Source organism: Caloenas nicobarica, chromosome 4 (genome assembly GCF_036013445.1).
Source record: "Caloenas nicobarica isolate bCalNic1 chromosome 4, bCalNic1.hap1, whole genome shotgun sequence".
Classification (NCBI taxonomy): domain Eukaryota; kingdom Metazoa; phylum Chordata; class Aves; order Columbiformes; family Columbidae; genus Caloenas; species Caloenas nicobarica.
This window is the reverse complement of record NC_088248.1, coordinates 36534035-36546105: the sequence shown is the minus strand read 5'-3', so window position 1 is coordinate 36546105 and position 12071 is coordinate 36534035. Positions and strand designations below refer to the sequence as shown.

Genomic DNA, 12071 nt, shown 5'->3' with positions numbered 1-12071 from the left:
GTGAAAGACAACATTACTAAACAGAATGTTCTCCCCATTCAGGTTTATCTATGTTGTAAATAAGTTATGTTGCAGTTATATTTTTTGTAAGCTAAATATATGTGATACTCTCAGACTTTTGTTTACTATCGTCTCCATCCCTCAAATAATTTTCAGATTTTTCCTTGCTCCTAATTTCTTTTAATATTCCCTCTTAGAAAGGAGTCAAAGGTTGTACAACGGAAATAAAACAACAAAAAATATTCTTGATTTGGTCTCCCTAATGTAGAACATGGATATGAGACTGCTGCAGTATTCTTAACTCTTTCTGGGGTTTTTTTTGTCATTTTGGTTTTTTGTTTGTTTGTTCTTTTGTGGGGGTTTTGTGTTTTATTTTGTTTCATTTTTATGTTTTTTGGGTTTTTTTGGTTTGGTTTGGGTTTTTTTGACTCATTAGACTCAGATCTCATACTGAACTGCATGTCTGCTATGATCCTTAAATCAGTTCGTAGTTGCTACTTTTCAGGATATTGTTCTATATCTTCATCTTGCATTCCTCATTCACATATGAAGTTGCTCAATTTTACACTTGGTTACATTTGAACATATTTTGCTTAAATTAGCAACTAATATAATGACTTTTCTGTCATTATTGACAACCTTAGTGTCATGGACATTCACATTTCCTGTGAAAATTTTGTGAAGTATCAGATTTGGTACTAAGCAGAAGCAAAACTTCCCTGCAAAATGATGATTTTGCATTGATAGCTACATTTGATTGCAGAGAAATTATTTTTCCTTCAGGTATCAGTTTTTATTACTAGAAAGGTATGTACTTCTGATATTTGGTTACCTTCAGCAAGGTTTTCTAATAAAAAAATTAAATTAGGTTTGTTTCACAAAGTTCATTTTTCCATAAACCCATGTTGATTGCATTACGTTCACATTTTTCTGTAGTTGGTTCTCATATCATCTATTTTATTATTTCCCTGTGATGTGCATCAAAATATTCAGCTTAGCTGGGGTACTTGGCTTTATCTTATTAATATTTCAACACTCTTCTTCCAGACTTTGCAAATTTTCCTGTTATTCTTAGATTTATTAAAATATTAAGAACTAGTCAACTCTTTCAAAATTATTGGGAACAAATTATCTAACCTGACAGATGTGCGTTCCTATAAAAAAACCTGTTTATCATCCTCCTCAGCTGCTAGTGACCTGGAAAATACTTTCTCATCTGTAGGTAACAAAAGTGTAATTTCTCATTCATTTTTTTTACTGTACTAACTTTCCTTATCAGTTTTCTTCACTTCCCATTTTCCCTTCTGTATCTTACCTCCAGAGCTTCCATTACTTTTACCATCCTTACATCTCTGCCTCACAATTCTCCTGGTCTGAGAATCAGCCAGGCAAACCTCACAGGCACAGGAACAATCAGACCTCTCTTGATTTGTTCAGCTTCTCAAAACCGAGCCACACAGCTCTCACTGAGACAGCCAGAGAAACAAACATATCAAACACATAGCTTGCCAAATCCTTTTACATCCAAGAAGACTGGCAGCTTTGAAACTATTTTTTTCCCCACTTCTTTTTTATCTGTAATATATGGCTGTTTGGGTATTTACGTCTCTGTCCAGCTTTACTGAATTTTAAGTGGGGCACTGAACAGTTACAGGCAATATGACAGGCTGAGAAAGAATAATTTGAACAATAGTATTGCTACAATCCTGTTAGTCCTAATAAATTACTTCTGGCAGCCATACTGGTTCTGGGGAATGGCAGTTCCTTTGTGAAGGTTTTCCAGTGTCCCGCTTTGGATCTTCTCTCCTACCCAGGTCCAAAGTTATGTCTGATTTTAATTTTCACAGATATTTTGACAAAGTGATTTCCTGTATTCTTTTTTTCAAAAGGATATATTTTAGTTGTCTGTACTTGCTCCTATCCATCTTTTTAGGACCTCAGTTACAATGGTAGCCTGTAGCATGACCACTTAGAAGCCACGTTGAGCTTTAGGTAACCTATGTTTTCATCCACACTTTGCCAACGGATCATTCTATAGCCTTAAGCAAGTCATTCAGCTTCTTTCTTCACTTGCTGTAGTATTTGTAAAATGCTTTGAAATCAGTAAGTAAAAACTGCTAGTTAAGTTCAGTGTATTATTCTGCTCACATAGCTGATATTTTAGCCTACTCACCTCCTAAAACATTAACTTCTAGGCTAATATTATATCTTTGTCCAAAGTAGTGGGGTTTTAATGTTTGAACTAGAAAACATTATAAAGAAAAAAGTCTTTAGCATGTTAACGTTACAGGAAAGTAGAATTATGTTTTTCCTGGACTAGAGAAATTGCTACTTAAAGAATGGACTGGAAAGCTTATCTCACAAATCAGTATTTTCAAATTCAGAAATGAGCAGAACACAATGAATAGCATGGATAGTTCTAAATAATTTTGAATCTAGAGCATTAGGAAAATTCAAGAACATTAAACAATCACAGTAAAAAATTGTATTAAACTGCCCCTTGCACACTTCAAAAGCAAGATAGATTATGCGTATTCAGGTATAGCTGATTATCAGAATCTATATGATCAGGTGCTGCAGTAGGAAATTATAAAATCAAGTATCTTAATAGCTTCAGGGCAAGGGAAAGTAGATCTCCTAAGTGCAACAAACACAGTGTCAGGATGAGGTTGTAGCAATCCTGAAACCAGGTTCTTTAGTTTTCAGGCAAACTCAATTACCAAAGCTGAAGCTACTATTTAAGTTGTAAGAACAATCTATCCAAGATACTGTAAGCTTTATACTTGTGGCTTTTGGAATGGGAACTAAATGTTATAAAGAGATAGATAAAGCTGTACAAGAAACTAGAATGCTTTGGTAAGTTGTGGTTGAAATACTTGAGACATGATATGTTATCAGCTGGTGTATGTTTTAAAATGTGTCTGCTGGTTTGCTCTAGAATAAAGATGTGACTAACTCTGAAGATCTAGAGTCCCCAGCTGTAGACAAACAAAATCTGGCTGTGTTAGTGGGAAAGTTTATACCCACATTCTGCTCTGGCACCTAAACTGTTTTATTCATAACAACTAGGTTAATCACCAGACACTATTAAAAGCATTTAAATGATCCCACAATTCCTTTTAATGGCATACATTGGGGAATGCTTAAGCAAACCTCTTAGCCAGCAGAATTTAGGGGATTTTTCTTGCAGAAGGTACAACCAGGTAACGAGAAGCTGGAGGACAAACCAATGGTAACATCCTCCTCCATGGGGAAAGCCAGTTGTCGAGTGTGAGGCTTTCCACACCTTCAACTGATGTAGCACTTAGGGAAGGTATCTAAGACCTTATATTTAATTTAACTTTAGAGAAGTATATTCACTGTTTTGTTATTCACAGGTTTTATGCAACCAAAGTTAACATAAGCTGAGTGTACCTGTGATTCAAAAACATTTGCTGGGAATAATATTTGAGAAGCAAAGATTAATAACTTATATATTCCTTTTGAAATCAATGACATTTGAATGCAAAAGTGTCACATAAATTGATTATTAACACTGCTTAATCAAGCACTCATAAGTAAGGTGGATTTCTTTGAATCAAACTGATTTAAATCATTTTAATCAGGATTTAAATCAGCAAGTAAGAATTGCTGATTTAGCTAATTGATGCTAATCTTGTTTTGCATTTGTATTTCACTTTAAAAAAAAAGAGTCATTTTCATCAGCTGAAGTAATCTCTAAGATAAATAGGTGTGCAAGCAGGACAAAGATTTTGTATTCTTGCTTGTCAGGTTGATATGTGATAAACACATCGTTTAAGGTTTTGTCCAGTTAAAAATATATTTATTTAGATTCTTAAATTTGCTTTGTGGTAGAAAATGTTTTATTTGGTTGATTTTTAAATTGCTTGTGTTTTCTCTGAAGTAGGATAGAAACTAGAGCGCAGCTCAAAATATACAGTGAAATTTTAAGTCTTTTTCCTCAGCTAAATAAAGGTACCATGAAATATAATGGACACACATAATAAAATGTATTAAATGTATTAGAATTTTAAGTGACTGATTTATTACAGAAAACAATTTTTAACTGTTTAATACAGTTTCTGAAAACAATAGGCCAAACTTTCAAAAGTATTATATATTTAATTACATAGTGTCTGATGGGATTTTCTAAATCACATAATTGCTTTTGTGTATATTTAGGTATATCTGAAAATGTCACTTGGATATAAGTCAGTGGTTTAAGTACCTATGTAAGTTAAAAAAAACCAGCTTTGTGAGAGCCTGTTCTTTCTCGTGTAAAAAAGATTTCCTGTTTTTCCCTGTGACTGTGTATTGGTATACTGAAAGAGAAAAATGTGTTCAAACCCGAAGTTAGCTTACCAAACTCGAGCAAAAAAGTGTTCTTTGTGTTGACTGTTGAAATTGATATCGAAAGTAGTTAAAGCAAAAAATGTCTACATTGTGTAAAGTACTCAGATTAAAATAGATTAAATAACTCTTTAATAGTATTTGATATATTCAGTACCTGCCATCACATTGACCTAAAATTAGATATTTTCCCTTGCCTTCACATACCTTTAACTCATTAAAATAATGAAAATTGAGAAGGGTTCATGAGCATCATATTTATTTTTTAATTTATGCAAACGACATCACTAATCGATAGGAGGTTTACCTTTTAACATAAATATTCGTAAACTTAAATGTAATTTAAATTTCCTCTAAGAATAAAAAAAATTAAATCATATTGAATAAGAGCAGACCTAAGTGAAATATCCATTTTTCTTTGAAGATGATAGAAATCATTCTGTAGTTCTGTGATTGTATGATACTGAAGCAGTACACAAGGATTTCGGAAGATGGAGCTAAAATTAAAAATATTCTTGCATCAGTTCAGTAGGAAGTAAATATAATGCACCCTGTTGTATGTCGGAGGAACTGACTGAACAATATTCTGAAACCTTTTTGCCTGTTATTTTGGTGGTTCACTCCTTAGTAAATATGGAATTGCAAAGTATAATGTGAGTATTGTGTGCTATTGTCAACTCAGTTGGAACATTCTGGCTGTCGTAGTGCCAGAATGTGAAAGTTATTTTTAGATTGTATGTCAGCACTCAGCTTCATTTTTAGGATCAAAGATTCAGAGGAAAAAAAGTTAAGAAATGTGCCAAAGGAAAACAGCTGTTTGGGAAAAACGCTGTGAAAGATACTTTGATTGTAGGCAAAACCAGTATATTTCCACATGACTCCATAATATTTAGAGTGGTGGGGTTTGCGTTTATACAGTCAAATGTTTGTTCAGTCATAAATTATACATTAACATTACAGAACAGTCATATAGTTTATATTCAAATGTTATAAACATCCAGCTCTCGGATTTTGGAGTTGAACTATATTATTCAAGTTCAGTGAAAACTCCTTGATGTATGGAAAAACATAAAGGGCAATAAATTGTAAGAAATACAGGGCTTGGATAGTTGGGAAGCATAAATCTAAATCCTTTAAAGATATTCATTTCTACTGAATTAAAATGAGGATGATTCAGATAATTATCTGAATAACAATGAGTGCTGGGTTAAGTTTATGTTCCCAAGAAAGTCGAAGAACTATATGAAGTGAATTAAAATATGTGGGATGTACTTCAGATTGATATTTAATCTTTTTCTTCTTCCTGGCTTTTGTAAAAGTTATAACTGAATAGGTGTACTCAGAGTAATGTTTACCTTTTCCTCTACGTCAGTAGGAAAAAAATATTTTACCCATTAATCAGATAAAAGGTTTTTAGACATTTTATTTGATGCACTCTAAATTACAATTGCAAGAAGACTAAAAGTTAAATATTATAAACTGCATAATATCTGAAACATTTGAAGCTGAGATATACAGCAGTACACGGCTGCACATATTAACTCATTTACTTTGCTTATAATGGCTTTCCCCATTTGTATATAATGCACACCGTAGCTCTGACTTTCTTTGATTTTGTGCTTTTCCTTCCAGGTTTGGATTTATTCTTCATAAGGATGAGCCTGTGCTCCAGAAGATTGATCTAGAAACTATGTCCTACATCAAGACAATTAGTTTAAAGGATTATAATTGCATTCCTCAGTCACTGGCTTATACACATCTCGGAGGATATCTATTTATCTGCTGTAAGCCTGATACCACCGGGGCTGTCCTACCACAGCTTATAGTGGATAGCGTTACCGATGCTGTGATTGGATACAACAGCGACGTGACAGGCACGCCACATGCCTCTCCAGATGGACACTACCTTGTCAGCATTGATGATGCAAAAGGTCTCATGAGGGTCCAGTCCATAACAATGAGAGGAGAAATACAGGATGCATTTGACATTCACACTAATTTGCACATATCTGATGTAGCTTTTCAGCCATCATTCACTGAAGCTCATCAATACAACGTCTACTGTAGCTCCAGCACACAAACTGATGTTCTTTTTGTGGAGCTCTCCTCTGGCAAGGTTAAAATGGTGAAGAGCCTGAAGGAGCCTGTCAAAGCGGGCGAATGGCCTTGGAACAGTAAGAACCGTCTTATAAAAGACAGTGGCCTGTTTGGTCAGTATCTCATGACTCCTTCCAAGGAATCTCTGTTTATCTTGGATGGACGGCTCAATAAGTTAAATTGTGAAATCACTGAAGTTGAGAGAGGCAACACAGTAATTTGGGTTGGAGAAGCATAAGGATCTGTTTTAGATATTTACCGAATTAATAATTTTACAGTACATTGCACTTAAATTACACCATTCTTCAAACTTACATAATTTTCATTTTAAATTGTTAGACCCTTCTATACCTGTTATTTTTTTGACTTGAACACAATTTGAATCAACTTCCACATAAAAGTTACTAAAACAACAGCTATTTGATAAGGGTACTCCTTAATAATTATCAGCTGAGATGGTGTCCTTTGTCTGAAATTACTAAATATTGAAATTGATGATAAATATCTTACATTATTTTAAATGAAGTGGGGAAAAAATAAAGCTTCAGGAAATTTAAAATTATACTTTGCATTTGTGAAAGGAAGACTTAAATATTATTCAAGTTTTGTTTTGATTTGCTTCAGACACAAAATAAGAGCTGTTGTACAACCTTTGACTCCTTAAAATGAAATGTTATGTCCTGTTCTGTCCAGTCCACTGTTTAATCTTTTTGTGCCTTGAAGCGAAAGTCTCACGTGAAAGGTAAAGCATAGAAATTGCATAATTTATTCCCACTGTGGCTACAGGATTGCTTGTCATTGGAAAGAAACTTTTGGTATCAAATTTCTAGTCTCAAGTTGTGGAACATATATGGAGAGAAAAAAAGGAGAAATTATATTTGCAGTGTTTTCTGATCACTGCGATTAGACGAGCTTATTTTTATGGTGAGTCTCAGTTGAGAGAGCTGCTTGCAGAAGCTTAACCTTTTTTTAGAAAAAAATAGATGTTATGTTTTTCAGCTATCACAGGGAGCTGAGCACACATCACATCAGCAAGGAGTTTCAGTTCTACTAAAGATAAACATTGCATTTATCCTTTCTGAGTAAACCACATTCTAAAAACCTGGCATCACAAAGCTTCACTAATATCACTGAGGAAACTGTTATTTAAAAACAAACAAAATGCATTTTAAGAAACTGAAAATGCAAAGAGCTGAAGTCTACAACCAGTAGATAACATTTCTGCTGATGCATTTTACCATTGATCCATATTTGTTAAACCACTTGGTTAGATAAACAGGTTTTCTATTCCATGCTTCCAATTGGATTAGTGCAAAAAACAAACAACAAAAACTTTGTATTTTTTATAGTTTGTTTACTTAGAATTCTAATATTAACAATGATGAAATATGTAAGTGGGAAAAATAAGATTCCCAGAAGTAGAATAACAAGTCAATAGGATCAGAAAGCCAGCAGTAAACAACTATCCAGACTTGGAGCAATGACTTAAAAGTTTGGGAGTATTTTTATTTTTCTTATGTTTTTGCTAAAGAATGCTTATAAGCTCTTAAACTGACCTCCATTTACTGAAGGCAATCAAAAAAAAAATCTTTTTTTAAATAAAATTTTACTGCAATTTAGATTGTGTAAAATTGCTTAGAAATCTGGAATTTTCTAGCATTGTAATCTTGTGTGCATTTAGCATCCTGGCCTGTGTGGTACAGTAGATCTCTCTTTAGCTTGAGCAAATCTCCTGGTAGGTAGAATTAACTAAGAGTCTGCTTACATTTCTAGCTACTTAATCTGTTTTCCTTTTTAACAACTTCCTCCATTGTGAACAAACAGCAATCACGTAAACTGTCTGTTACTTATTTGCAGTAGTCTGTCTCATGCATTTTTCTTCTGTAACTTACACCATGTGAATGTTCTGTATGTAGAAAATGCTTGACAAAACGAGAATAAACCCCGTAAGTTTTAAACAGCCCTGACTTCGGTGAATGCTCTGATGTAGCCAAGCTGAAGTGGCATGTAACATGAACTTTATTTGAAAGCAAGGCAGAAGGAAATTTATCTACCTCTTGTATATGTATATATATAAAACAGATGTATTTTTATGTATATATAAAATAATATTAAGTGTGGAAAGAAATCTTTTCAGAAGAGCTTAACTAACTGGAGAAGTTTTCTTTGGCGGCTACAAAGAAAAGCTCATCTATTAATCAATTCGGCACAGAGTAATTAGAGTACAGACTCTAATTAGAGTATAAACAGGTGTCTATTCTCATCCCTAGCCTCTGGAGCCAAAAATCTCCAGTCTGAAAACATGCACTCCAGCAGCACAGCTAAACCACTCCCTGTCCGGTCTGCCCAGTGTAGCTGGGTTGTACACTTACTGTGCCCTCTTCTTGCCTAACCATTAACATTAAAGATACGAACTGAATCCCATGACGATAGTGAGATTCCCTTGACAATGAAAGCTGTCCTGGCTTGTACGTGATCCCTTACAATCTCTGTCAAAGTCCAAGGCAGTTGTCAGTTTTGGCAATGTCATATGATTTTGTATTAGCAACATTTGGCAATTGGAGAAGCTTTAAGAATAAACTATGTAGCTTGTTATATGAAACAGGAGACCAAAATCTCTGCTAATATACTTCACAGGTTTGGCTATTTCAAGAATATTACATTAATTTGTATAGTACAGAAACTGTCACTCAGTTTAGAATTCTTGTTTGAAAACAATTTATTCCCACCCTAAGAATATGTTTGACTCTAGCTAAAGCAGTTTGGTAAAGGACTATTGCTAATTCCCTTTATTTTGTTTAACTAGTCTAGTGTAATATCTCAGAGGCCACAGTCTGTCTGGAAGAAGCCAAATGTACATGGCAGTCAAGTTCTGTTACAGCTGCTGAAAGTTTCCACTGTGTTCCTGTACACTGATGAATTTGAGAAGCACATGTGAGGACAAGACGGAGTGCCATTCACCAGGGATCCTGTTGGTAGAGCTGTTTTTGCTAAGATATTAAAAATTATTATTTATGAGACCTGGAGAAAAGGCTCTGTCAGTCTATTTTAAGAGTCATCAAAGGAAAGCAAAATTAGCGCCAAAGTAAAAAGAATAATACTTTTCCCTTCAGTTTCACAGTAGACATTTTTAATAGTCCATGTCTGAAGGTATGTTTTAAACTACTATTCCATACGGATAAACAGCTAGTTATTTGCTGCCCTACTATATGTACATCAATCAATACATATGAGGGATTAAAAACTGAGTTGTTTTTTTTTTAAGGGTGTCTTTTATAAACTAGTAGAGATTTTTATTTCAAAGTATGATCTTGCAATTTTTCACTTTTTGCATGTGGTCCAGAGTATCATCATCTGTCTCCATTTATATATTTTCTGACTGCCTGGTTTATAATATCAAATTGTGAGAGATTGCTAGTTAAGCAACTGCATAAATAGGTAAACTAAGCTCAGAACAACTCCTTCAATGCATTTAGTTATATCGCCTATAAACAAATTATTTCAAACATCTAGACATTCGGTGCCAAAGAGTTCATAAGTCTGAAAATAAGATGTCTTTGCAAATACGTAATAAATATATCTTGTATAAGTATGTCTTTAGAAACTTCAATGGAAAAAAATGATGAAACAAGTTTCAAAAAACTCTACATATTTTTCTAAGTGATATCAATGAGATTAATAGCTTAATTCTGAGATTTTATTGAGCTTCCTGCTCACACCATATGATTACGTGAGGCTGTCTGTTATGTACAAGTTAAAAGGCATCTAAATATTTGTGACTATCATAGTATTATTTTGATTTTAAGCAGTTACTCTTCATCAGCAGTTTCAACTTCTTTCCATTAACAGAATCTTCTGAGCTTGCATATGGTATTTCTTTGTGTTATTGAACATGTTTTGTTACACTGAGGTAGTGTCTGCATTTCATTTAGGAATGAAATATTCTCAAATATGGATTACAGAGTAGTAGACTTGCAAATTATGATTGTTGTATTAAGAAAAGTGCATAGTAATTACATCATTTTGCCTACTTATTGCAAGATGCTCAGCTTGATTTCAACTGAAAGACCATTGTCAGCTTAATTGGGACATTTTGTTTTTCCTAGTGAAAGACCAGTAACAGAACGCTTTGAAGGATATTTTGTAAACAAATTGGATTAGAAGTCATCTGTACTCACTTTTTTTCCCTTTTCATGGTATTTTAAAGTGAACACCCATAGTGCATTTCAAGAGCTTCTGGAAAAATGAATCGACTAGTTTCTACAGGAACACACCTAGTGAATATCATGTGAATTCAGAATCGCATTAACTAACATTTGCATTTATTCTCCTTATTCTGCTAATCATTCTCTCAAACAACCTTAGTGAAGACCAATACAGATGCATAAGCTTTGTAAAATATTTTATAGGTCAACAGATTTCAATTTTGTCTGATTTAACTTTATTGTGTAAATGTGTGGATCTGAAACAGGCTATGCTGTATCTTGGACAAGTGCTCTCACTGCTGATTAGAGTACAAGAAGGAGAAAGCCTTCGTCCACTCTACATCTTAAAAGAAAAGAAAGGCCGGATGTCTATAGATGACTATTTTCAGCTTTCTGAACTCAGATCCAAAACGGCAGAAGGCACCTTCCAGCTGTTCTCAGTAGCAAACTGAAGTCATAATGAGGTCCTACATCCCAAGTCAGTTCCATTAGTTCCCTCTAGGCCGTCTCTTTCATCCTCTGCCTCTCCAAGTTCTAATTCTAAGGTACCAAACGTTTTCCATTGACATAGAGGGCTCCTAACAGTAAGCTCAAGAAAGCCACTTGACGGTAATACCTAACCAACCCTAAGACACTTTTGGCTCTAAATTATCCCTAAGTACTCATGCAGCAAGTATGAACCAGTAGCAACAGTACTCTGTTTCTGACAGGTTGTGGCCAGTTCCAGAGCTTCACTGAATAGTTAAAAGTGTTGTTCCAGCTGGTTGTAAAAAAGGTGGAACTAGATTATTCACAGCTGTGTGTAGCAGGAGGACAAGACACAACAGCAAAAATTGAATCGAGAGTTTCAGATTGGACGTAAGAAAAAGTTGTGAGGACAGCAGGCATTGGAGTGGGCTGCCCAGAGAGGCCATGCAGTCTCCATTCTTGGTGGTTTTCAACACCTGGCTGGATCATGCTCATCTGACCTGTAGCTGAACTGATTTTGAGCAGGGTGTTGACCTAGAGGTCTGCTAAGGTCCTTTCAAACCTGAATTATCTTGTGATTCTATGATTATGACTTGGGATTGGAGCCAAGAGCAATCTTAATTTGTTTCAGTTGTGTAAGTTTCTGACTGAGCTTTCACAGCAGGTATTTAAATGTATATTTGCAAATGAAAAACTCAAGTGTTAAGGTTGGGCTGAAATGTGGCCTAAGCAAAACTCACAAAGTAATATGTTTTGTCGCTTGAAATCCTTAGCTCTGAACATCTCATCTTAAACCAATAATATTATTTTGAAATCTGGACTGCATTTTTTGGCTTCCAAGAAATCCCAAGCTGATAACAGAACTTGCACAGGTGAAGGTAAGTGCTCCTTTCTAAATATCTGAAGAATACCTACAGCAGAGGAAAAGGATATTTGAGAACAGCATTGTGG

At 34.5% G+C, this 12071-nt stretch overlaps 1 protein-coding gene across 3 annotated transcripts in view; it reads left to right on the top strand.

Annotated features, from left to right (window-relative positions):
* The window catches only part of FSTL5 (follistatin like 5), a 274054-nt gene extending 267339 nt beyond the window's left edge, over nt 1-6715 (top strand). For all 3 annotated transcript variants that reach the window (XM_065633872.1, XM_065633873.1, XM_065633870.1), the window contains one exon: nt 5983-6715. In XM_065633872.1, the coding sequence (XP_065489944.1) occupies nt 5983-6685 (703 nt within the window). In that variant the 3' untranslated portion in view covers nt 6686-6715. The remainder of the gene's footprint in view (nt 1-5982) is intronic.
* Nucleotides 6716-12071: the final 5356 nt, after the last annotated feature.